Source organism: Salvia splendens, chromosome 12 (genome assembly GCF_004379255.2).
Source record: "Salvia splendens isolate huo1 chromosome 12, SspV2, whole genome shotgun sequence".
Lineage (NCBI taxonomy): Eukaryota > Viridiplantae > Streptophyta > Magnoliopsida > Lamiales > Lamiaceae > Salvia > Salvia splendens.
In genome coordinates this window covers 24,354,022-24,380,967 of record NC_056043.1, presented here as the reverse complement: position 1 = coordinate 24,380,967, position 26,946 = coordinate 24,354,022, and the positions used below count along the sequence as shown (strand labels likewise).

General features: G+C 38.1%; 3 protein-coding genes across 4 annotated transcripts; 2 read left to right on the top strand and 1 right to left on the bottom strand.

Annotated features, from left to right (window-relative positions):
• Positions 1-3,536: 3,536 nt before the first annotated feature.
• Positions 3,537-6,632, top strand: LOC121757099 (G-type lectin S-receptor-like serine/threonine-protein kinase At4g27290). Its single transcript, XM_042152582.1, has 7 exons — positions 3,537-4,138; positions 4,210-4,347; positions 4,424-4,542; positions 5,027-5,237; positions 5,317-5,554; positions 5,640-5,790; positions 5,872-6,632. Exons 1-7 carry the CDS (start codon positions 3,547-3,549, stop codon positions 6,169-6,171), a joined length of 1,749 nt encoding a protein of 582 aa, XP_042008516.1. The 5' UTR covers positions 3,537-3,546; the 3' UTR covers positions 6,172-6,632.
• A 1,364-nt stretch (positions 6,633-7,996) lies between these two features.
• On the bottom strand, positions 7,997-9,805 carry LOC121757944 (protein IQ-DOMAIN 5-like). Its single transcript, XM_042153388.1, has 5 exons — positions 9,637-9,805; positions 9,268-9,552; positions 8,821-8,991; positions 8,576-8,689; positions 7,997-8,511 (listed from the first exon to the last, which is right to left on the bottom strand). Exons 1-5 carry the CDS (start codon positions 9,688-9,690, stop codon positions 8,185-8,187), a joined length of 951 nt encoding a protein of 316 aa, XP_042009322.1. The 5' UTR covers positions 9,691-9,805; the 3' UTR covers positions 7,997-8,184.
• A 9,392-nt stretch (positions 9,806-19,197) lies between these two features.
• LOC121757225 (TBC1 domain family member 22B-like) lies at positions 19,198-24,180 on the top strand. Of its 2 annotated transcripts, none has more exons than XM_042152737.1 (10): positions 19,198-19,492; positions 20,158-20,308; positions 20,403-20,586; positions 20,988-21,058; positions 21,717-21,854; positions 21,947-22,038; positions 22,795-23,066; positions 23,282-23,367; positions 23,459-23,560; positions 23,824-24,180. In XM_042152737.1, exons 1-10 carry the CDS (start codon positions 19,380-19,382, stop codon positions 23,983-23,985), a joined length of 1,371 nt encoding a protein of 456 aa, XP_042008671.1. In that variant the 5' UTR covers positions 19,198-19,379; the 3' UTR covers positions 23,986-24,180. The 2 variants fall into 2 exon arrangements, with proteins under 2 accessions (XP_042008671.1, XP_042008670.1); XM_042152736.1 differs by having other exon boundaries at positions 19,199-19,492; positions 20,400-20,586.
• The last annotated feature ends 2,766 nt before the right edge of the window (positions 24,181-26,946 follow it).

Here is a 26,946-nt window from a genome sequence, read left to right as displayed (position 1 = left end):
AAATGTCCCTCAAAGCGCTGAATATTGAACGAGGTTGTTTCCTCGCCTGCCCACGCCTTGCGTGATATATGACTGTGCTGATAATGCAATACAGAAGGATCTTCTGGTCCATATCGCGACATCCTAATATAATCAAAATTTAACATGTTTAATTATAAACCAAATTTTATTAAAAAAATTTAACTTAATAAATTCAACCAAATTCAATAATTCAAAACCAAAATATCAACCATGTTCAACAAATCAACACCAAATTTAACAAATTAACACCATATTCAACCATGTTCAATAATTCAACAATAATTCAACCAAATTCAATATTCAAAACCAAATTCAATAATTCAACAAAATATCAATCACATTCACCAAATTAACACCAAATTCAACAAAATAACACCAAATTCAACAAAGTAACACCTTATTCGACCGTATTCAACACTTCAACAAAACATCAACCAAATTGAATAATTCAACATCAAATACAACCAATTTCAAGATAAAATCAACCAAATTGAATAATTCATCACCAAATTCAACCAAATTCAACAAAATACTTTCTACCCCATGAACCCTAACTATTATACCCACCTAAAATATACCAATAAAAATCGAAAGTAAGGGTTGAAAGTTACCTAACAACACTTCAAATTGGAATAGGAGAGCTAAATATCGGATTAGGCTTCGAATTTCGCCGATTTTCGGAAGAATTTCGCCAATTTTCGCTGCTGCTTCGTATTTTGTGGTATGTTCTGCCTTCTGGACGGATTTTGTGAAGCAAGGGAGACACGCGAGAGCCTGTCGCGTCTTTGCTTTAAACACGCGAGAGGAAGACGCGTCTCTCCTTTAATACACGCGAGAAGAATATGCGTGTTTTATTTAAACACGCGAGAGGAAGACACGTCTCTCCTTTAATACACGCGAGAGGAATATGCGTGTTTTATTTAAACACGCATTAGGCTAATGCGTCTATACTTTTAAAACACGCGAGAGCTTCTCGCGTCTTTCCTATGTCTGGAAACTTCTTTTTTCAGGGTACAAATGACGGATAAATTTTGCCATGACGTCCTTTCTTGGAATTTAACCCCCAACTTGTCGTTGTTCTTCAATCAAACACCATACAAAATCATTAAATCGATGGAATTGTAGTAGTTTGTTTTTTTGAATTTCCTACGCAATGGCTACATTTCGTTTTCCCTGGCTTGCTGTAAGGCCATCCACAATAGGAATAGCCCAGCCATAGCCTAGCAACTGCCACATTATCAGCACTAAAAATCCTCCTGCCACATCATAAATAGCCCAGCCATAGCCTAGCCACATCATAAATAGCCCAGCCACATCAATAGCCACATCACTAATAACAATTATATAAAATGGCATAATTAACAATCACACAATATACGGAATTTAATTTACGAGACATATACGGGAAACATTAATAATACTATTAAAAATTTAAAAAGTACAATAATTTAAAAATATTACAATAATTAAAAAAATACAATAATTAAAAAAAAGTACAATAATTCACTCCTCGTCGCCATCGTCGTCTCCTCCGTCGCTGTCACCACCATCGCCTCCGCCTCCGTCGCCGTCGCCTCTACTCCCGGCAGCTTCCCTCCGTGCCGCCTCCAAATCCTCCTGCATGCTCAGGAGCAATGTTTGAAGCAAACTCTTCTCCACGGGGTCCACCGCCGCCCGTCATTCGGCCATCGTCTTGACCATCTGAGAAGAATTTGAGATCCGCTGTGGATTGGCCAAGGGGGGATGCCGACTGGACCTCCTTAGAACCCCCGGCGACCCCCCTCGCCTCCCGTTGAGCCCGCCTGTGCCCAACCGGGCGAGTACGGCGAGCAAACGAACGAGGGGTCGGGACCTCCTGGGCCGTCTCAGGGAGGTCGTGGGAACCACCGCTACTGCCGCTGAAATCACGGGAATAGTTCAGCCGTTGCTTCTTCGGCCAGCCAGAGTCGACACCTACTCGGAACTTCTCGGAGTCGTTCAGCACAAGATAGCAGTTCCAGTAGGTGAAGTCCTTGTACACCCCCTTCAGGGGGAAGGCTTTCTCCGCTATCCTCCTGCAGTCGTCCTTAGTTTGCCCACTGCTCATCATGCGGAGGGCGTTGGTGTACAAGCCCGAAAATCGGGAGACCGCAACCCTGATTCGGTCCCACGCCTTCCGGCAATCCTCCCCATTGCGTGGCCTCCCCTCCGGGCAAAACCTCTGGTAGGCTGCTGCTATCTTGCCCCACAAGTTGACGATCCTCTGGTTGTTCGAAACGAGAGGATCGTCGCAAACACTCACCCACGCCTTAGACAGCGCGACGTTCTCCGCGTCCGTCCACCTCCTCCGTACCGAGTTGTCGTCCTCACCCGGCTGCGAGGACTCGCCGACCCTTTTCCCCTTGCCTTTCTTCTTTGGGGCGCCCCGACCCCGCTCTGCACCCCCCGTTTGAACGGGAGCATCCGGAACACCGGAAAGATCTAACCCCAACTCATCGAAGGAGAAAGTGTCAAACTGGGCCGGAGGCTACTCCCTGAAGTAGGCTCGTTGTTGAGATCCATTTACCGTTGTTGATCTTGTATATAAATTTAGATAGAGAGAGTACTCGTTAATACAAGTGGTGCGAATGAAAATGACAGACAAGTCGCATATATATAGTGTTTCGGAAAAAATAAAAATAAAAATAAAAATTCGCGCTAGGCGATCCGGACGCTGCAATAGCGCCTAGCAGATCGCCTAGCGCCGCGGAACCGCCGAGCGCTAGGCGGTTTTTTTATCGCGAAATCCGGTAGGCGGTTGCAATAGATCGCCTAGCGCACCGCCTAGCGCCGGCGCTCGGCTAGGCGGTGCGCTAGGTGCTATTGTGGATGCTCTAATCCTTCCCCTAATTTTCCGGCCAATTAGCTGCCAAACACACACAATAACCGCCGACGAAGTCGTCAGAGACGGCGAAACCCTGGTTTCCTCATCCGGCAAATTCGCCCTCGGCTTCTTCAGCCCTGGCAACTCCACCAACCGCTACGTCGGCATCTGGTTCAACAACATCACCGAAGCCACAATCGTCTGGGTCGCCAACCGACAATCTCCTCTCACGGAAAAATCCGGCGTCTTCAAGCTCATCCTCCCCGGCATCCTCCTACTCCAGACCAGCGCCAATGCCATCGTCTGGTCCTCCAACTCCACCGCCGCCGCCGCCGCCTCCCCAACCGCGCAGCTTCTCGACTCCGGAAACCTAGTCATTTCAGCCGGAGGCGAGGATCGCGATTTCCTCTGGCAGAGCTTCGATTACCCTACCGATACGTATCTCCCCGGCATGAACCTCGGCTGGAACCTCCTCACCAAAAAGGAGTTCTACCTGACGTCCTGGAAGAGCTTGGATGATCCTGCCATAGGCGAATTCAGCTACCACCTCGACCCCACTGGCTACCCGCAGATACTCCTCAAGCGAGGCTCCGCCGTTTTAACCAGGATTGGGCCGTGGAACGGGTTCAGCTTCCCCGGGCCGCCCAACCCGAAGGAGGACGACTTACAAGCTCACATTCGTGATGGATGAAGAGAGAGTGATCTACAGATCTGATTTAGTCGACACGTCCTTCATCTCGCGCTACGCGCTGAATCAAAACGGCGTCGCGCGGAGGTGGACTTGGGTGGATCGGACTCGCGGATGGGTGATCTACTTCAGCTTGCCCTCCGATATCTGCGACAATTACGGACTCTGCGGCGCGTATGGCAGCTGCGACGTGGCAGGCTCGCCGTCGTGCAGGTGCCTGGACGAGGAGCGGTTTGTGGCGCGGGACCGTGAGGGGTGGGTGAGGGTGGATTGGTCGGACGGCTGCATGGGGAGGACGAACTTGAGCTGCGACAGGAGTGATGTGTTTGTGAGGTATTCGAGGATCAAGCTGCCCGATGCTCGGGATTCGTGGCATGATTCGTCGTTAACGCTTGATGAGTGCAGAGCAGAGTGTTTGAGGAACTGCTCCTGTATGGCGTACGCGCAGCTGGATATAAAATTGAAGATTGGATGCTTGATTTGGTATCATGACTTGATTGATATTAGGACTCTGTCTCAAGATGGACATGTTTTTTACGTGAGGATGGCTGCTTCTGAGGCTGAGGCTGAGGCTGTGGCTGTGGCTGGTTAGATTTAATTTCTTTCATGTGAATTATTCTTTAATTTTTATACTTGATCTGATTTGCTTCGCTTCTAGATTCTGGCGACAGAAAGAAACGGGATATATTGATAGCCAGTTTGGTTTCTGGGTTGGGAGTTGTTGCTTTAGTCCTGGCTTTGAGTCTGTATGTATGGCGGAGGAAGATGAAGAATTACAAAACTCCCATGGGAGAAGGTCAGACTACTTAGTCGCTGAGTAAACATATAGATAGTGTTCGGTTTTTGAAACGTATCTTTTGTTTTTTTTGCAGGAAAATATGAGAACCAGTCGGATTTGCCATTTTGGGAGTTATCAGTAATTCTCAAAGCCACCAATCATTTTTCATCCACCAATATGCTTGGGGAAGGGGGATTTGGCCTTGTTTATAAGGTGAATCTTGTAATTTAATCAAACAAGACTTGCTTTGTTTTGTTTCGCTGGAAATAGGATAGAATTTAACTCTAGTAAGGTAGTCTTACCTATTCCATCAATGAAGCTTTAACTAACTATAAGGAGTTGTTTTGGCTTTGTGCTCTGTTTGTTATAAATAAAACTTGGATGCAAGTGTTTGTCGACATTGATACTAGGATATGTACAATAGTATATTAATTTCAGACAAGCGTCAAGAAAACAAGACCTTCATACTTACAGATTTCAGACACTGGGTGTGCCTACTTGCAACTAAAATCCATGTGGCCTAGCTGTATAGATGATATTTTATCATGTTAATGAGTTTCCAACATGGGAAATTCCAATTGGCAACTGCTGACATGTATAAATTTAATTATGTAAACTATGTCATTCACTTTGACTTTAATCATTAATGCAGTGTTTAAATAATTTTATGCAGCTAACCACTGTACTACAATGATAGGGCAAGTTGGAAGGAGGGCAAGAAATCGCAGTGAAAAGGTTATCAAAGGAGTCGAGGCAAGGGCTGGACGAACTCAAGAATGAAGCCATCTTCATCTCTAAACTTCAGCATCGGAATCTTGTTAAGCTTCTCGGATGCTGCATCCAAGGGGAAGAAAGCATACTCATCTATCAATATCTGCCTAACAAAAGCTTAGACCTAATCTTATTTGGTCAGTCTTCGCACACTATCATCTCATGCCATTCTCACATTTTATCTATTAATCTCAACACAAGTATGTATATGCACAGATGAAACAAAGAGTACATCTCTTGACTGGCAAAAGCGCTTCGACATCATCAATGGGATTGCAAGGGGGCTCTTGTATCTCCATCAAGATTCTCCCTTGAGAATAGTACACCGCGACCTCAAAGCCAGCAACATCTTGCTGGATTCTGAGATGAATCCCAAGATATCAGACTTCGGATTGGCAGGGAGTTTTGGAGGGAATGAGACTAAAGCTCAGACGCATCGTGTTGTTGGAACATAGTGAGAATGCCTTGCTCATAGCCTCATATACATACACATGTTACTGTCTTGGAGATTTATGACACTATTGTGCTTTCTCTCACAGTGGATACATGTCACCCGAGTATGCGATGGATGGCATGTTTTCAATAAAATCAGACGTGTTCAGCTTCGGCGTGTTAGCGCTAGAAATTGTGAGTGGGAAGAAAAACAGAGGATTTTCCCACACAGACCACAGCCTCAACCTTCTTGGTCATGTATAAATTTTCCAACTCTTAACTTATGCAAATGATTAACATTTCTATTTTGAATAATGTGTGTATGTTTTCATTTTTCAGGCATGGACATTGTACAAAGAAGGGAGGTTGGCCGAGCTGGTGGACACGTGTCTAAACGGAGAATTTGAGTATGCAGAGGTGGAAAAATCGATAAAAGTAGGTCTGCTATGTGTGCAGCAGAATCCAGAAGATCGGCCAAAGATGTCGAGTGTGGTGTGGATGTTGGGGAAGGAAGGTGAGATTCCGGAAGCAAAGCATCCTGGTTTCTTCACAGAAAGAAAACTAGTTGGTGGTGAAGCTGAAGCTGAAGCTGAAGCATCAACCAATGATATCACTATTACCATGCCACACCCCAGATAGACACCATACAACTGATGGAGCTGGTATAATCTTGCTTCTCATTGTCACTATATTTCATTCTTCGATCCAATCTCATTTGGCATCACCCAAAGAAATGATGCAGCTGCTTCAAAGCACCCACCATACCAAATGTGTTTCGATGATGATTAGCTGATAAGTTTAGTGCATGTTTGGTAGAGTAGATAACTCATCTAGGGATGAAATTTTAAGAACAAAAATGACATTTTTGTTCATAGAATTTCATCCGTCATTTTTGTTCTTAGTATTCATCCCTAGATGAGTTATCTACCTTACCAATTAAGTTTTAAAAAAAATCAAATAACTGTTATACTACTATGTACCTCATTATTTTTTATTTGGTAATTTTTTTTGATAAATGAATAGAAATTTGTAATGGCCATGCCGTTGTAGGCTCAGAATTGGAATCTTTGGTCAAGGCATTAACCACTCTGCTGCTTGGCTAACACAACAAAAAAAGTGTGTATATTTTGATTTAGGATAACACAAATGTGAATGTTCAATCATTCCGCTTGTAGAGGATCAAAAACCATTCTTATTGTTTGTGTCTTCACTAATTCACAATATATTGATTTTCTATAATTAGCCATCGTATATGCTTATTTGGTGTCATATATTGACTTAGTGATAGTTCTAGTCCAAATTTTAATCTATAAATTAGGGGTGTGTTATATTGTTAACTAATATTTAAATTACTAACTATAACTAAATGACAGATATTAGATCTTCAAATTAAGGGTCAGTATATATTATTTTCGAGTATCAATATATCCAACAAAAAAGGTCAATTAGGATATTTATGTCAATTAAAATAAAGTAGTTATAACTAAAGATAATTAAATTATTATTTTCACACAAAATATATCAAATTAAAGATAATTTTATAGAGATTCTAACAAGATCTCATTTGCATATGTTCTGATGTCAAAATTTAAAAAAAATTATTAAGTTTTCGTATTTTTGTAGTGTTAGATTAATGTAAACATAACTAATAAAATATGTCAATATAATACATATAAAATGTCAATTCGAAATTATGTTGACATATTCCAAGTATCACATTGATATTAATACACTGTATTGATATTTTGATCCAAAACCCTAAATTTAATAGTTCTTTTATTTTTTTAAATTTAAATAATAATAAAATGAAATTATATATGGCAATTTATACACCATTTGATTTCTAAAATCTTATGATCTAAAATTAGTTGTAAAATTAGTTAGCAATTAAAGGGTGAGTTAGCAATTGATCACACCCCTTATAAATTAACATAAATTGAACACGAATGTTCAACATTGAGTAAAAAGCCATGTCCAAGATCCGAAGATTATTTAAAAGGCCAAAGGATGAAGACGAAGATGAGGAAAAGACGAAAAGAGCATAATCTAAGTGGGAAAGGGGAGAATCGGGGTCGAATTAGAATTAGAATTTGAATTAGAATTAGAATTAGAATTAAAATTTAATTTCCGTAGATGCGATAGCCGTAGTAGCTATACTAGAATTGCACTATCCACTTAGAGTAATATTTTGTGCTAATAAAAGATGTGTCATCTATCTTTGGTCATTAAACATACGTGACTTTTATTATCTCTTGAGTTCTTTTCGAATTTTCACTTGATAGCGAAATTTGTGTAACTTATTAATCAAATAATCACACTCGTTTATTACATCATTCTTCGAGTTCATTAAAATTAGGTGAACATTTATTTGATCTATCTGATCACATATCCAGTTCTATCAAGTTTTCCATAACATATCTTGACTAATTTGCCGTCGTTCATCAATCTATCAACGAGGATCACATGAGTACTCATACGTGCTTAATCTTGCACGTAGACAACAAGTATTTCAACTTACAACATTGAAGAAATATGCGAGTTCTAATCGATCATTATTGTGCAAACGACAAAATATACAAGAAATTTAAAGGGGCGATCGAGATACAAACGATACATTTATACTCCATCTATACAAATTGATTAACTCCAACGTCAATCATTGCACTGTCTCATTTTTGGGGTCAAATGGCTTGATGTGGAGCTCTGCCTAGAGAAGCTTCTTTTAACTAGATTCCTAGGCTTGTTGGTTGGCTTTGGAAGATTCTTGGGGAGAGAATTAGAGATTTCAAATAGTGAAGAAACCTCATTTGATCCACAGCTCTCCTTCTCCTCCATCACTGCTGCATTCCTTACCATTGCTTTCGTGTCGTCTGCTATCAGCTTCATCTCTGGCTCTCGCGCTGCCATCCACCGCTCCAGCCAGTTCCACCCCATGTTTGACTCCTCACCGCTGCTGTGCTTCTTCGAACAGATCCTTAACTGCACAAGTTCAAAATTGATATTAGGCCAAGTTTTTAAAAAATCAAATCAAATTGTTAGTAACCTGTTGTGAGGAAGCGTAGGCGAGAGCCCTCTCGCGCCTAGCTGCTGCTTCGAGCCTGTTCTGCATTCTCATCTTGGATATCACACTGCTCACAGTGCTATCATCCCAATCCTCCTATGTATATTCAATATGTCACACAAAAGTGTAATTAATTGACTAAAAATGTAATGATCTTGCTTGTACATTATTGCATTAATTTGTGGAGTTAGGAAGCCTTGGTAACATAATTTGGTGTCAAACTGTACCTGGATTTTGAGCACTTGAGCTCGAGTTGGCCGACGTAGAAGATGGCAGACATCGGCTCTTTCGTCCTTGGTAGAGAAAATGTGGGATGAATTGGCAGTTTGAACCTCCAGTGATGTGCCTACAGACTCTCTACTCGGACTGGCGGCGCCATGTTTCTCCTCACGCCTTGCCTGATCAGGTTTCAAGTAACTATGAGTAAGACAAATGTGGACAAATTGTATTCCTAATTCACACATGTATATAGGGTCTTTTTTCTCGAATTGAGAACCATACAAATGTTCGCTGATTCATGAATATCAGTAGGGTTCAGTGATATTGAAAGTCTGTAACTTATATGTTTTGTGATGTCAACGAATTGATTGGTTCTTAAGTTGTCATTTTAATATAGTTCTCAATTGATCACGAGCATAAGTATATGCAATGAAAATGAATGTAATGATATTGACCATAAAGTTTCTAAATGCTGACTGAATGATGAAGGCAGCATCTTCCTGCTGGAAGAGTTTGTAGGTTGAGTTTTGCGCCGGCTGGTTGACCGTGGCCACAGAAGCCGTATCCTCCTCTGGCCGGCTGCCCCTCGTACTCTTGTCATTGCTTCTAAATGAAGCAAATTCGGTCTCCGCCACCGTGGAGGCGGAGTCCTCGAGTGAGCTATGCTCCTCGCCGCATAAGTAGGATCGCACTGAGCTACTCCATTTCCTTTTCTCTGAACCATTGCTCCCTTGATGGCTCTAAAATATGTGAACATATATATATAAATATTGAGTAATTATTTGTAATTTGGAAATATAGTAACTCCATTAATTACTACTTACATGCATCTGGCTTTTGGAGAAGACGCTTCTAACAAGCTTGCCACTTATGCCCATCTCTGCCAATTATGTCTATGAAAAAACAACTATAAATATTTGAAAGAATGGAATCTTCAATAATTTAGAGTAAAACAACATGTGCAACAACTTTGGAGCTGGAATTGGGAAAAGCAAACGTGACATAATTGCAAAGGGGAGGGAGAATTGAGGGGTGCATAATTTAGTTTTCTTTTGTACATGACTTTATTCACATGGGATGGGCTGCTAAAGTTTGCTTGCAAGTGGGACTAAACCACCCTTTACTTTTTTTTTTCTTTTTCTTAGTGTGATTTCCTTTACTCCTAATTCAGCAATGCATGATGCTAAAAGAGAATGGCCCTTTGGATTTGGGATAGATAGGTTGCTTCATCCTTGAACGAACAAGCTTCATCATGTTTTAAAGTTGGGAAACATTTCAAAAGTTTCAAAGTATTAATTGCACTCTTCAAATGGATTCCGTCTATTATCCATGTTAAGGTTGCGATTTCTATCATTGGATAATCAACTTAGTTGGTAAGACGTTTCTCCTCTGTCCAATAGATCTGAGGTTCGAGCCGTCCTGGAGTTAGATGGAGAATTGTTATTAATCATTTTTTAGAAAATGAAAAAAAATCAAGCTAGGAGAAATTAGTGGTGCTACAAAATCAATCCAATTCATAGATTTGATGTCTATTTCTTGAATACTGCACTTCTTTAAAGAAAAAATCATTTTCCTTTATCATTATATAAAAGAGAGGATCGTGAGGCTAAATCTCGTAGGGTGCCCATAAAACAAATGTGAGCCATGCGATCAAATCATGAAAAATGTGATGATGCCAATAACACTTATGTGATGTGAACACTATCGACTTGAGTAACAGCAAAGAATGGAACATTCTTATTGTACCAATCACTTTCTTTTTTTCTTTCTTTCACCGTCAAGTGTTAAAACTTCGGTGTGACTCGACCGAGTGGCTTTAACGGCCAATTTCCACTCGGCCGAGTGTGACTCTCTAGATAAGTGGGCAATCATCTCACTTGGCCGAATGAGTTTTGGCACAAACTCTACTTGGACTCCGACATGCTTTCGTTCACTCACCCGAACGGTTCTAAGCACCAATTCCACTCGACTGAGATCTTATGTACTTCGTTCGCTTTCTGTTTTTAGCGATTTTTACCCCTTTTCACTAGTAATTTCACATTTTCTAAGCAAACTCATCAAATGCAATAAAATAAATTGGATGGAAACTAATGCTTCAAGCATTAAAACTCGGCACTACACATGTAAAACTAGGGGTGGGAAATTATACCGAAATACCGTAATACATGACTTACCGTACAGGAAAAATACCGAAAATACCGATTTTTCGGTATATCGCAGTTTCCGGTACGGTATGATACCGTACCGCAGTGTTTCGGTACGGTAACGGTATCATTTTTTCTATACCTTGGTACACCGCGGTATACCGAATCCACGGTATTCCGGTATACCACGGTATACCGAATCCACGGTATACCGGTATACCGTGGTATATCGAGTATTCGGTGTATACCGAAGATTCGGTATACCGATATATATATATATATATATAGGAAAATGATCAATACAAAACTTGATCTCAATACAAAATCCAGACCAAATCCTGACCATGAGATTTGACAATCCAATGGTCAATAATTAAACAAAAACACGGAGGGTCATTATAAAGCAGTTTTAGGTCATATTATAAACTTTGGGTTTGAGGTCATGTTAAGATCATTTCATGTCATCCTTACTATAATGACGTAAAATTAGCTTACAATGACCAAAAAATGACTTTTGTATGCTTGGTTATGCATTTTTGTATTAAGAATGGTTTTGCATAGATCAAAACTATATATATATATATATATATATATATATGGTTGTGATCATATGATAACCCCTAATTTATGTAATAACCCTATAACCAAATCTGGACCACACATATTTTCTAAATATTTTTTCCTTACAATTGGCGTGATTCACTACTGGGCTTCAAACCCTCTCCATCACAGATCAATACCATCATAAATTAATAGAGAATAAAGGCTAACAATACGGAGTAATAGTTTATTATAAATTTATAGCCGTAACGATAAATTAATTCCTGTATTATGATCCTCACTTTTTAATAGTCATCCAATAGTACATGCAGTGATATCACGTATACAAACAATTAAACAAACACACACACAAAAATCTAAAACTATCATTTTAAAACAAAAGTATCATTTTATCATTTGAAACTATCATTTTATCCCTCAAACTATCATTTTATGATGCAAAAGTATCATTTATCATCCAAACAATCTAAAACTATCATTATTAAACAAAAGTATCATTTTATCATTTGAAACTATCATTTTATCCCGTCAAACTATCATTTTATGATGCAAAAGTATCATTTTATCATCCAAAAAATCTAAAACTATCATTATTAAACAAAATTATCATTTTATCATTTGAAACTATCATTTTATCCACTCAAACTATCATTTTATGATGCAAAAGTATCATTTTATCATCCAAAAAATCTAAAACTATCATTTTAAAACAAAAGTATCATTTTATCATTTGAAACTATCATTTTATCCCCTCAAACTATCATTTTATGATGCAAAAGTATCATTTATCATCCAAAAAATCTAAAACTATCATTATTAAACAAAAGTATCATTTTATCATTTGAAACTATCATTTTATCCCGTCAAACTATCATTTTATGATGCAAAAGTATAATTTTATCATCCAAAAAATCTAAAACTATCATTATTAAACAAAATTATCATTTTATCATTTGAAACTATCATTTTATCCCATCAAACTATCATTTTATAATGCAAAAGTATCATTTTATCATCCAAAAAATCTAAAACTATCATTATTAAACAAAAGTATCATTTTATCATTTGAAACTATCATTTTATCCCCTCAAACTATCATTTTATGATGCAAAAATATCATTTTATCATCCAAAAAATTCAAAACTATCATTTTAAAACAAAAGTATCATTTTATCATTTGAAACTATCATTTTATCTCCTCAAACTATCATTTTATGATGCAAAAGTATCATTTTATCATCCAAAAAATCTAAACTATCATTTTAAAACAAAAGTATCATTTTATCATTTGAAACTATCATTTTATCCCCTCAAACTATCATTTTATGATGCAAAAGTATCATTTTATCATCCAAAAAATCTAAAACTATCATTATTAAACAAAATTATCATTTTATCATTTGAAACTATCATTTTATCCCCTCAAACTATCATTTTATGATGCAAAAGTATCATTTTATCTTTTGAAACTATCATTTTATCCCCTCAAACTATCATTTTATGATGCAAAAGTATCATTTTATCATCCAAAAAATCTAAAACTATCATTATTAAACAAAAGTATCATTTTATCATTTGAAACTATCATTTTATCCCCTTAAACTATCATTTTATGACGCAAAAGTATCATTTTATCATCGAAAAAATCTAAAACTATCATTATTAAACAAAAGTATCATTTTATCATTTGAAACTATCATTTTATCCCCTCAAACTATCATTTTATGATGCAAAAGTATCATTTTATCATCCAAAAAATCTAAAACTATCATTTTTAAAACAAAAGTATCATTTTATCATTGAAACTATCATTTTATCCCCTCAAACTATCATTTTATGATGCAAAAGTATCATTTTATCATGCAAAAAATCTAAAACTATCATTTTAAAACAAAAGTATCATTTTATCATTTGAAACTATCGTTTTATCCCCCCAAACTATCATTTTATGATGCAAAAGTATCATTTTATCATCCAAAAATTCTAAAACTATCATTTTTAAAACAAAAGTATCATTTTATCATTTGAAACTATTATTTTATCCCCGGTATACCGTAATAACGGTATGGTAACCGGTATCAAAAAATATCATACCGAATTTCCGGTATACCAGAATTTCGGTATACCGAAAATTCGGTACGGTATCGGTATTGAATTTTTTCATACCGTACTTTCCGGTACGGTATGCGGTATGGCACGGTCGGTACGGTATACCGTACCGAACCACCCCTACGTAAAACAACCAATCCAACCTATCAAAACATAAGTTTATGACTAGCAAAGAATCCAACCCAGTTAACACTTACTTTTCCACAAACATTGGATTAGATGCAACAATATACTCCCTCCGTCCCTGAAAAGTATATACTATTTCCTTTTTAGTCCGTCCCTGAAAAGTATGAACCTTCTAATTTTGGAAACTCCTTTCTCTCTAATGAGGTGAGACACATTCTCCACTAACAATAATTTTAAAACTTTTTCTTTCTATTTTCTTTATACTTTTCCAATTATGCATAAAAACTCGTGCTGAACCAATACTCTTTGGGGACGAAGGGAGTATTCATCGACCAACAAATTTATGTCAACTTATTTGGATTCCATTTGTGTCAAACTTGCTATTTCAAAAGTTAGATCATTTCTAGTTGTGCCAAATTTGTTGGTTAGAAGTTGATTATTTGGGTAAAATCAATAATAATTTATCTATATTAATTAAAAAAATAACCTACCCTCAAATGATCATAAAATAATTTGTCTATATGAATGAATTATAAATTTAGCAATTTTACACAATAATTATGTATCTAACTTCCACATGAAGAAATATTCATATTATATTAGCAACACGGGAAATTTTGTCATTCTACATTGATATATACAATCTTATTGACCATCTAAGTAAAAAACATAAAAAAATTTATTATCTTGACATTATCTTCAATTCGGCCTACTCATTCTACTCCTATCTTTGGTTAACTATCATGAGGTTAAGGATTCGTTTCTCAATTTTTTCTTTTCTAGAAGAAAGTGATTAACTAAAAGTAAAAACTGTTTGGTTAAGTATACTAATCTTTCCGTCCCACAAAATAAGGGTTACTTTTTTTCATTTCGATTTATCCCACCGTAAAAATCACATTTCATTTTTACCATAAATTATAAGTAGGTCTTACATTCTACTAACTTACTTCACTCACATTCTATTATAAAACCTATATAAAAAAATTGACTTCATATTTCACTAACTTCAGCCATATTCTTATACCCCTTCGTCCCACAAGAATATACACTCTTTCCTTTTTAGTTCACCCCACAAGAATATGCGTTTTCTAATTTTGGAAAGTCACTTCTCTCTAATGAGGTGAGACACATTCTCCACTAACAATATTTTACTTACTTTTTCTTTCTACATCTCTCTTACTTTACTAATTTTACATTAAAACTTGTGTCGTCTCCTAAAGTGTATATTCTTTGGGGACGGAGAGAGTATTTCTTAAAACTCTGCACTTTGGGGACAGAGGGAGTATGGCTGACAATTTTTGGCACGGCACAATAACACGACACGAACCCGCACGAAATTAATGGGTATGTGTCAAAGCTTATTGGGTTCGTGTCCTTATCGTGTCGATACGATAACGACACGAAAACTTCGTGTCGTGTTCGTGTTACACGTTAAGAAATAATATTAATATATTAGAATATTATTATTATTTTATTTATTTTAAAATTTTAAAATTTAATATTATAAATAATATTAATATATTATAATATTATTATTATAGTGTCGTTATTGTGTCGTGTCATATATGTGTTGTTATCGTGTCGTGTTGACCCGAAGTGGTTCGTGTCGTTAATGGGTTTGTATCGTGTTCGTGTCTGAGGGTAGCGGGTCGTGTTCGTGTTCGTGTTCGTGTTTGGAGTTTTCTTAACGGGCCGTGTTCGTGTTTGTTGTTATCGTGCTGTGTCGTTATCGTGTCGACACGATAACGTCACAATACGCACGAGTTGTCACCCCTAAAAGAGAGTATTTTTTAAAACTCGTGGTCATACCAAATGTGAGTCCTATTTAATGACTAGGGGTGTCGAAACGGGTACCCGCACCCGACGAGTCGGGTACCCTCACCCGATTTTGGCCGAAAAGTTAGTCCCGATACCCGTCCCGCATTTAGTCGGGTATTACTCGATACCCGAGTCGGGTATCCCGCACCCGACGCGAAACATTTTTTTTTTGAAATCTTCTTTTTTTAAATATTATTTGTATATTTTAGATGCTTTTTTAAAAATACTACTTGATGAATGTAATAGTCTCACTTGAAACTTTTTTATTATTATTTAATTTTGTTGAGAATTGAGATCAAGCCACGTAAAATATTAAAAAAATTATATCATCAAGAGCAAGTATTAAAATAAAAAATAAAAAATTATAAAATATCAATATATATATCGGGTATTTTCGAGACTATCGGGATTACCCGGTCGGGTATCGGGATACCCGATACCCGCAAAACCCAAAATTATTATACCCGACCCCTCCCCGTTTCCCGATTCCGTCGGGTAATGGGTACCCGATACCCGGCGGGTAACGGGTCGGGTTCTGGATTACCCGTTAACTGTTTCGACACCCCTAATAATGGAGAAAAAATTCCCTAGTCCATGCACACCACATGGCAATCTTATTTGGTATGCCTAACTAATAAAATCTTGCCAAATGGAAATATGTAGCATACATGGCCAAATGATTTTAATGACATAATATGATGTTTTAAGAAAAGTTTTATTATTCCCATATATAAAATGATTATCATATTGTACTAAAATGATTGTCATATTGCACCACCCATTTTTTAATCGAGACTATTATTCTTTTATATTGACATATATAAATTATATTTATTTATTTGATGGGTATTTTTATCTTTTTTTTATCGATATATACATAAATTATAGTTGTATATTAGCATCGCACACAATAAGTTTAATACTCTATGAATGACTATACAATGTAGTTCTATTTTTTTATTTTACCATTACATATAAACTATATAATGATTATATGTTTAGTTAAAATATTAATTAAGATAGTTAATGATAAATGATCTGATGGATTTTATACAATAGACAATATATGAATAAATTTCAATATGAATTTAAATAAACATCAACTATAAATCTAAGAAGATAAAACTTTACTAGTCATAAATATGTCGTCTTTAATTTATAGTTACTTAACGGTAAAAATAATTATAAAATAATGAAGATAAAAATTATATATATGTAGAAAGATATAATCAATAAATTATAAATATAGTGAAGAATATATTTACTTGAATGGCAGACACTTTTTTAATAGAAATGAACAATTAATTAATAATTTAACATATTGTGTGTACATATGGTATTTAACGTATTGTGTGTACATATGGTTGTATATATTAAATATGGGAATTATAAAAGTTTCCTTAAAACATCATATTATGCCTTATAATCACTTGGCCATGTATACTACACATTTCCATTTGGCAAGATTTTATTAGTGAAGCATACCAAATAAGATTGCCATGTGGTGTACATGGACTGGGGAATTTTTTCTCCTAAGAGCACCCGCAACGCGTGCCGAAACCGTTCCGCGTGCCGTTCCGCCGGAACGGTTTCGCCGCGGAACGCGTTGCGGCGCTGCATTCCGCTCCCGTCTCGTTCCCATTCCGTGCCGGGTGCCGACGGCACGTAACGCGGCACGGAACAAGCCGCCACGCGCCTGGGCGACGTGGCCGATCCCCGTGCGTGCGTGCTTCCCACTCGCCGGCCCGCGAGTGGGACACGTCAGCAATGACGCAATAATTATTTTTTTTTTATAAAAATCGAATTTTTAAAAAAAAATTTTTTTTTTAAACGGTAACATTACCGTTTTTTTTAACTTTTTCTTAATTTTTTTAATTTTTATTTTATTTTCTTATTCTATAAATACACCTAATTCATTCATTTTATACACAACTACACATCTATTCTTCCTACATCAACATCAATTTCTCTCCAATTTTCATATTCTATCTCTTCAAAAAATGTCCGGCGACGGCAATTACGGTGGTGGCGGCGCCGGAGGGTGGGATCTCAACGCGTTCGGCGATTGGGAGACCATGTACAACACACTTGGTGGTTCTGGGTCATCGACGCCGGGCACGCAGGGGTCGGCGACGCCGGGTGGGTACCAACCACCCACTTTCGATGTGGATGCCTACGCTCGAGGCTCCGGCTCGCGGCTTTCCCAGGGTTTGTCCCAGATTCGGGAGGATGTCCCCGTTGAACCCACTCAGGGAGGAAGCTACAGGGCTGCGTCTGAGGCACCCGAGGAGGATGAGGAGGAGGAGCCGGAGGATCTGGGCCGGCATCCCTACACCAACGAAGAAACAAAGGCGGTGTACACCGCCTGGCTCACCGTCTCATATGATCCCATCGTCGGCAACCAACAAGCCGCCAAGTGCTTCTGGGAAAAGGTCCGTGATGTCTACCACGAGACTAAGCCGAAAGGGGCCCGGAAGCGCAAATATACAATGCTTCGTGCTCACTTTGGCCGAGTCGATTTACAGGTCAAAAAATTCTGCGGGATCTACTCCACCGAAGCGGCGCACTACCAAAGCGGAGCTTCGGGCGCCGACATACTGAGGGCGGCTATGCGCGCCTTCCACCAGGACACCGGTGTACAGTTCAAATATGTTGATATTTGGCAGCTCGTCAAGGACGAGGAAAGGTGGGCCGGTGGTGTCCGCTCCAGCTCGAGATCAACCTCAAAGCGGACGAAGCACACGACGAGCGGCCAGTACTCGTCTGGTGACACCGATGCGCCCAGTGATCGTGGCACGCAGGAGGTTGGGGTTACGGCCGCCGAGTACGAGGGATCTAGCCGTGGGCGCCGTCGTCCGCAAGGGACGAAGGCGGCGAAAGCGGCTAGAGCGAGGAAGGGCCGAGGAGAATCAAGCCAGTCGGCCTCGGGATCGGGCTCACAAGGAGGCTCGAACACACTTATGGTGGCGTACATAACCGCCACAATGGCGGACACTTCCCGCTTCTCGTACGCCCAATACACGGCCTGGTGGAACGGAATTGTGCATATGGCAGGACTACTTGGTCTTCCCCCTCCCCCTAAACCTCGACCGCCTCCGGAGGATGATTCGCTGGCGGAGTAGTTTTTTTATTTTCCCACGTTTAATTGTGTGTTTTTTATTGTGTGTTTTTTATTTTTTTAGGATTTGAATTGTGTGTTTTTTTTAATTTTTTTAAGTTTAAGTTGTAATTTTTTTTAATATTGTGTGTTTTTTAATAAAGTATGTTTGTTTTTAATAAAGTATGTTTGTTTTTTAATAAAGTGTGTTTATTTAATTTAATTTAGTTGGAAATAAAAATAAAAATTGAAATAGAATGAATAGTAATTTAAGGAACGGTTAAGGAACGGTTAAGGAACGGAGGGTTACAGGTTCCGTTCCTTAGTTAAGGAATGGAGTAAAAAAGTACAGTGGGGCCCTCAAATAGTGGTTTAAGGAACGGTATAGGAACGGTATAGGAACAGCGTTGTGGATGGCCTAATAATGACGAAGGGAGCGCTGATATAAAAAGAGAAAAATATCAAGCTAGAAATTTACCTAGTTGGTTTTGCATATAATTGACAATACACTGTTCATGTTAAAATATGCTGGATCAATTAAACTACATTGGGATTCAAATTAAAGTTTTGGTAAAAATAATGTCTAAAACACTAAACAGAAAATTCATTCAGAATATGCGAATGATGCAGCAGACTCCCCAACTACGCCGATCATACAGCGTAGTAACAAATTTATGATGATTTTAGCGGAAATCTAGAAGACCCAAAAATCATGAGGAACAGCAGCAGCAACAGTAGAGCTGAGGACAGGAACAAAGAAGTTTCTTCTTCACCTCCTCCAGCTACCGATTCCAGATTCAATCAAACACTTAGAAATGTTCAAGGGTATGTGTGTCTGCGCGCGCGTTTTTTATTTTCACTGTTTTAGATCTACACTTCATTTTCAGGGCATCCCATTTCTTGCACTACCCACAATTTTACTTTTTTTATGTCACTTCAATTTTGCGGTTTGTATTAGTATTTAAATTATGAGGCCTTCTGCGGAACTTGTGGGAATATTAGTTACAGTTCGATTTTGTGACCAATTAGTGTTAGTTTTAGTTAATTGGTTCCATCTGTTAGCTAATGATCATACACTTTTTTGGTTGTGTGATTTCTCTACAAAATTAAATGGATCCTGAACTGTGGAGTTCTCAGTGTGTCTATATGTGCTGATTGTTGATGATGCAATTGAATTTGTGGTTTAAAGTTAGTAAGATTAGATCTGATGAATTCAGTGGTTTTGTGCTTCTTTGAGGCTTTTCGGTTTTACGGGCCTTAGTTGTTTGACTTGGTAGATCAACCTCATTTTGTAATTGCTGAATTGCAACTCTTGATACTGTCAAAAGTAATTCATTAGGTATCTGCTTTGCCTTAGATTAACTTGCCGTGCTCAATTTCATAAGATAGGTTGTTCTGTTTGATCCTGAAACCAAACTCTGGTGTCACTAGGATATTAAAGTTTATTCCTTTATGAAAAGAGTGAAACATAATGTATATGCTATGTACAGTTTGCTCAAGGGTCGCAGCTTCCCTGGTAAGATATTGATAACTCGGAGATCGGACCCTTTGGATCCATCAACTCTGCATTCCCCAAACATTGACCGGAGGTCTCTAGAGAGTGATAGAGATCAAAGTGAGCAACAGGACAGATCGGCTGAGGTATCCATTTTTGTTGCCCAAATATACGATCAGATCCATAGAAAGTCAAAAGTTAAACCTTGGACTTACTGATTGATGTTCTTCATCCTAGAAGGATGAACTTCAAAACAGAAGTAGCACTAATGCCAGTTCCTCAGTTAACAATACAAAACCTTCAAGCACGAGTAGTCAAAGCACATCAAAAGAGATTCCTAAGTCCAATGTCGGAGCTAGAGCTACGGATTCTGCTAGGCTAATGAAGTTCACAAAAGAATTATCTGGGTCCTCTGTGATCTTAGGTATGTACTTTTCGTTGTTTTCAATCAAATAAATAGGTAGAGATAATAATATTTCATGTTTATTTATATGTGTTGTGAAACTGCATACACATGAATTCGTAGCTTTATGGCATGCATCACAAATTTTTTTCTATCCACATCTTGATAGGAAAGTCATACAAAATGTGGTGCAACCAGGTTTTCTGATAGTCACTTCTCTGCACACCTCTTATGTATTTCACAAAAAAGCATAGCTATACACTTGAATGTTAATGAGACTACGAAAGTATATCAGTTTGATATTTCTTAACATTATTGCTGAAAGGAAATTTTCAGCTTTATTCTTGGGGTTAATGCTGAATGTCTCTCATGGCTACTTCCTTCACTCTCTTAGTGCTTTTCTTTTTTCTGAAATGATGCAGAAAAACTACGTGAATTATCATGGAGCGGTGTGCCTCCCTATTTGCGTCCAACTGTGTGGAGACTTCTCTTGGTATAAGTATTCACAATTGATCTTTTTTGCATTATTGAATTGCTGTGAAGTTCTAGTAATTTAGATAATTTTCTCTTATAGAATTTTGACTTTTTGACTTGGTTCTTTGGAGCATTGTTTTGTTATGGATTTAGTTAACTTGTTCCTTTCACATCAAATGTCTCTCATCCTGTGAAAGGAAGTGTAACAGAGGGTCAAAGTAAAGGCTTTCATGACGAAAATAGGTTTTATAAAAATAATAGTAGCTCATAAAGACTGAATAAGAGAATGGGGCCTGATCCTGGCTCCCAATCTGAAAATTAAGTGAAAGTTTCAAAACATGTATCGAAATGTCGACTTGCATAAGTAGCTGACCAATAATTTTTTGTTTCCAGTTTCAATATATATCAAAGTATCCTGATATGAAAGAGTCCAGTTGTCTATCTTGATTTTTCGTATTCTAACTTCTAAGTGTAGAATATGGGGCTATAATCAATCTTACAGTAATGCTACAGTATTCTTAATCGATTCTTTTCAAAGAAACCTTTGCATCAATTTATACTTTTGTTGGTTAACCTTCTTATTCCTTTCTTGTGATTGTTAAGGGCCTTAAGGCTTATGATGCCAAGTTTTAGTATTTTTATTCTATTCTTGAACTTTAAAGATGAACTGACAACAGGGATATGCACCCTCTAATTCAGATAGAAGGGAGGGAGTTCTAAGAAGAAAGCGCACGGAGTATCTTGATCATGTCGAGCAATATTATGAGATTCCTGATACACTGCGCACAGATGAAGAGATTGGCATGCTTCGTCAGGTTACTAATCGTAGATCTTTTTTATGGTTCTTCTTTGTCCTTTGGTGTGTTATCACTTATCACATAATTATTATTTCTCATGAATTTGCCAGATTGCTGTTGATTGTCCCAGAACTGTACCTGATCTCTCCTTCTTTCAACAAGCAGAAGTACAGAAATCATTGGAGCGAATACTTTATACATGGTCAATGCTGTTTCTTGATCTAATTTTGCATCTATTTGGATTTTATTGGTGGTCCTCTTTGTGCTCTCATCTATGGGCATCTCAACAGTATACTATTTTTGAGTGAAGGGAACCTTGTTTCACGTTTCTATTCTAAGGATTATTCTGGAATGATTTTATCTAGAATAGATTATGTTTCCTCATGCCTCTGATTCTCAATTTAATAGTTAACATAAATGTGACTGGGTAGATCTGTAAGGCCAAATGATTTTTGTGCCAGGAATTCTTTTGGCGGCAATTACAGGCTAGGATGATGCACAACGAATCACTAGAAGAATTTTGTGTTGCTAATACAAGAAAAAGAAACAATGATTTAAAATCCTAGTATTCTAGGCATCTTCTTTTAAGGATAGTTGATATATTAAAAGTTGAATTTTTACTGTTTGCACTTTTTTCATCACTACTTGTGGATTTTTGAACAGGAATTAGTTTATTTCTGAATAAACCTGTTGCCATTACAGTGTATTCTTAACTGAAAAAATGTGCCTTCTGAAAGAAAGACTTAAAAGGAATTTTGATGTAATGGTTATTAGATTGTCACCGTGACGAGCTTCAAAGTTGCATGGCTGTCTTGCTGGGAAACATATGATATTTTTCTTTATAATAGATGCAGTTTTATGATGCATCCATCAATCATTCTGCAGTTTTTTTTATTCCTTTTATCATCCTTCATATCAAATTCTGTAGTAAATAATGCTATTCTTTTCCCCATTCAAGGGCTATCCGGCATCCTGCAAGTGGTTACGTGCAAGGAATAAACGATCTCGCGACACCTTTCTTGGTCGTTTTTTTATCAGAATACCTGGAGGGAAGTATTGACACTTGGTCAATGGCTGATCTGTCTCGTGAGAAAATATTAAATGTAGAAGCTGATAGTTATTGGTGTCTGTCGAAGTTGCTTGATGGTATGCAAGATCATTACACCTTTGCCCAGCCAGGAATTCAACGTCTTGTGTTTAAGCTGAAGGAACTGGTTAGAAGGATTGATGGTAAGATCCGGTTGCTTCTATCTTGAAATAGGTACCCAGAATCTTGTCCATTTAGATAACATGTCCTTGCATTAAAAGCCCCATCAACTCCAAATTTGGTTGCTCCATTTGTGATTATTAGATGGAAAAGTAGTTTTGAATTTAGTTTATCAACCTCTCATTTATTGAGATAATTGATTTACCGATTAACTCGTTTGTCTTTCCAAACAAATTAGAACCTGTTTCAAAGCACATAGAGGAGCAGGGGCTTGAGTTTCTTCAATTTGCTTTCCGCTGGTTCAATTGCCTTCTTATACGAGAGGTTTGGAGCCTACATTAGCATGCTATCTATTCAAGTTTTGCCATTAATTTGTAAGTACTATCAACTGTGAATGTTTCAATGTTATTTCCAGATTCCATTCGGTCTTGTTAGTCGTCTGTGGGACACGTATCTTGCTGAAGGTGATGCACTACCGGATTTTCTTGTCTACATATCTGCTAGTTTTCTGTTGACGGTAAGATCACTGTGTATTTTGTCTATTGCTGTTTTTGTAATAAAAAGATGAGAATTGAAAATTTTAACTCATAGCACTGAGAACCAGACATCAGATAAGTGTTAACTGAAGAGTCTCGCCTTACATAAAAATTATCCATCTCCGAACATGTAATGAACGACACCTTGTGTTTTTTACATTCATGTACGAACTCAGTATTTGAGTTTTTTTTTCCGGGTGTTTACGTCAGTATGAAGTTGGAGATTGAATTTGTATGTTTGCAGTGGTCGGAAAAGATACGGAAGCTGGATTTCCAGGAGATGGTGATGTTTCTTCAGCACCTTCCTACGCACAACTGGACCGATGTCGAACTAGAGATGGTGCTTTCTCAAGCGTATATGTGGCACACCATGTTCAACAACTCACCTAGTCATTTAGCTGGCTGACTCATCATCTGTTTCATATCCCTTTGATTATTTGTTAATTTTCTAACTAATTTTTGCTGTTTCCTACGAGGATTTGTGCTGCTGCCTTCTCTATTACCATGTAACTTGCTTCTAATTCCATCTTTCGAAACAGTTGTGAAAAACATTTGCTAAAATGTAAACTTTTTGGATCCACTTATGATAGTGTTGTTTTTATTTTTGCATCTAAGAATTAAACAGTTATACTATTTGTTTATATTAGCATATCATTACGAGTTAGTGATTGTTACAAACTAAAATTGCTACTTCCTTTTTTTTAAAATAGGAACTATTTCCATCTTGTTTTGTTTCTTAAAATTAGAAACTTTCTATTTTAGGAAAAATAATCTTTCTAATAAGGTGTGATTTTATTAATTGTGCATTGAAATTGGTAGCATTTCAAAAATTTATATTTTTAAAGGATGAAAGTAGTATTTTACTCTTTAAACAAAATAAGATTTGAGGATGGTTTGCCGGTGAGTGGCTCCTCCAGATGGGGCTGCTGCCACTGTTGTTGCCGGTCGGTCACGGGGCAGTGACTCATCAGGCCATGCATTGTTGAAGCGCAAAACACCTAAAAGCTAAGTCTCGATGAGTCACTGCGGAAGGAGCCATATGCTTCTGCGGTGGGCAGTCTAATGTATGCTATGATATGCACCAGACCAGATATAGCTCACGCAGTTGGTGTGGTTAGTAGATTTCTCTCTAATCCGGGAAAAGAGCATTGGACCGCAGTGAAATGGATATTTCGGTACCTGCGAGGTACTTCTAAACTTTGTCTGAAGTTTGGCGACAACCATATCCTACTAGATGGATATACGGATGCAGACATGGCTGGTGACGTAGATTCCAGGAAGTCCACGTCCGGATTCCTGATGAGACTTGCAAGGGGAGCTATCTCGTGGCAATCGAAACTTCAAAAATGCGTCGCATTATCCACAACGGAGGCTGAGTACATAGCTATGACGGAGGCTTGTAAAGACCTATTGTGGTTGAAGGAGTTTCTACAAGAGTTGGGCTTGAAGCAAGAGAAGTATGTGCTTTACTGCGACAGTCAAAGAGCAATTCACTTGAGTAAGAATTCGAGTTTTCACTCAAGAACGAAGCATATTGATGTGAGGTATCACTGGATACGAGAAGCACTTGACAGAAAGCTTTTGCAGCTGGAGAAGGTGCACACCGATGAGAACGGTGCCGATATGCTTACCAAGTCCTTACCTCGAGATAAGTTTGACATCTGCAAACGAGAAGCGGGTCTGGTTGAGTCCCCACATAAGGTGGAGGGGGAGAATTGTTGAGATTATCCACCTCATGAGGAAGCAGCCGCTATAGTTGAAAAAAAAAGTTGGGAAGATTAGCCAACAAATGTTGACTAAAATGGTGAAGAAGAGTTGCAGCAATTTATTGCAAATCTGCAGCCTTTGAAATACTCTCACAAAAATGAAGCTATAGGACGGTTGTAGAGTGGCTATAGGAGTGGAAATTTGAAGCTCATTCCTCCTATAAATAGAGTTGCAATTCGTCGATGAAGTGCAGTGCAAGAGCTGAATCACATCAGCTAGTGAGAGAGAGCAAGAGAGTTTCGGTGAGTACATTTTGAGAGAATAAGAAGTGAGGAAAAATTCCTATCTCCCTTAAAATTGTAGTTCACTCCTCTTGTGTGTATTCCAAGTTATTCAACTTGAGATTTGTGTTTCCCCTATAGAGTGTAGGGAGATTTGTAAGCCTACTATATACATAGTGGAAGATTTAGACTTCGGTCTCGTGGTTTTTTCCCGATTTGGGTTTCCACGTAAAATTCTCGTCTCACACTTTTATTCTGCGCCAAATTTATTTTCTTGGTTTGGTCCCATTATTTAATCCAGCAAGAGGGAAAAGAATTATCCTAGTTCCGCTGTACAAGTATCAATTTATTTTTGATACTCTGTGACAATTATCACCACTTTTCCCAACAAGTGGTATCAGAGCCATCGTGGTTCTGAGGCGGATTAAAAATGGAGGAATCGTCTTCGCTTGGTGGCATGTTCAAATTGAGCGGATCGAATTACTAAATTTGGAAGCCAAGCATGTTAGATCTCCTCTACTATAAGGATCTCTATTTGCCTTTACAGGGAGATGATGCCAAACCAAAGGATATGAGTGATGATGACTGGATCATCATGCACAGAAAAACTGTTGGTTACATCCGGCGCTTCATCGAACACCGTATTTTCCATCATTTCGCCAATGAGGAAAAGGCTGATGTTCTTTTGAAGAAAATAGAAGCTATGCTCGAGAGGAAAAATGCTTTGAACAAAGCATCCATCATCAGAAAAATCGTTCGATTGCGATATGTGGAAAGTGCCAACATGACGGAGCACCTCAATGCATATCAGGGTCTTATCAACCAATCTATCAACATGAAGATTTCTCTTGATGATGAAGTGATAGCTTTATTGCTACTCAGTTCGTTGCCGGATAGTTGGGACACTCTTGTGGTGTCAATCAGCAACTCGGCTCCAGGGGGAGCACTGACCTTGCAGATGGTCAAAGATTGTCTTCTTAAGGAAGAATCCAGAAGAAGGGAGCAAGATCATTCTTCTGAGACAAAGGCGATGGTTGCTGAAAATAGTGATCGAGAGAGAAATAAAAATAGAAACTCTCAAAACACGAGAGACAAATCTAGGGGGAAGTCTAAACACAAAAAAGACTTCAAATGCCATTATTGCGGTGGCCCAAACCACTACGAGAGAGACTGTAGAAAGAAGAAAAGAGATCAAACGCGAGGAAATAATGAAAATGCTGAGAAGGACACAACGGCAGTTGCAACTGATGGCGATGTCGTCGTAGTTTGTGATGACGCTTGTGTGAGTTCGTCATGCCAACAAACAGACTGGATTGTTGATTCGGGTGCATCATATCACATCACAACATATCGTGATATGTTTGCATCCTACACCGGTG

Excerpts from the sequence above, each read along its gene's own strand:
- LOC121757225 (XM_042152736.1), top strand. The coding sequence starts at position 19,380 with ATGAGGAACAGCAGCAGCAACAGTAGAGCTGAGGACAGGAACAAAGAA. Across the intron at positions 21,059-21,716 it reads CTGTGTGGAGACTTCTCTTG|GGATATGCACCCTCTAATTC; the intron begins GTATAAGTATTC and ends AACTGACAACAG. Across the intron at positions 22,039-22,794 it reads GAGCGAATACTTTATACATG|GGCTATCCGGCATCCTGCAA; the intron begins GTCAATGCTGTT and ends TCCCCATTCAAG.
- LOC121757944 (XM_042153388.1), bottom strand. The coding sequence starts at position 9,690 with ATGGGCATAAGTGGCAAGCTTGTTAGAAGCGTCTTCTCCAAAAGCCAG. Across the intron at positions 8,690-8,820 it reads CTCAAGTGCTCAAAATCCAG|GAGGATTGGGATGATAGCAC; the intron begins GTACAGTTTGAC and ends GAATATACATAG. Across the intron at positions 8,512-8,575 it reads CCTACGCTTCCTCACAACAG|TTAAGGATCTGTTCGAAGAA; the intron begins GTTACTAACAAT and ends GAACTTGTGCAG.
- LOC121757099 (XM_042152582.1), top strand. The coding sequence starts at position 3,547 with ATGGATGAAGAGAGAGTGATCTACAGATCTGATTTAGTCGACACGTCC. Across the intron at positions 4,139-4,209 it reads TGAGGCTGTGGCTGTGGCTG|ATTCTGGCGACAGAAAGAAA; the intron begins GTTAGATTTAAT and ends CTTCGCTTCTAG. Across the intron at positions 5,555-5,639 it reads CATCGTGTTGTTGGAACATA|TGGATACATGTCACCCGAGT; the intron begins GTGAGAATGCCT and ends TTTCTCTCACAG.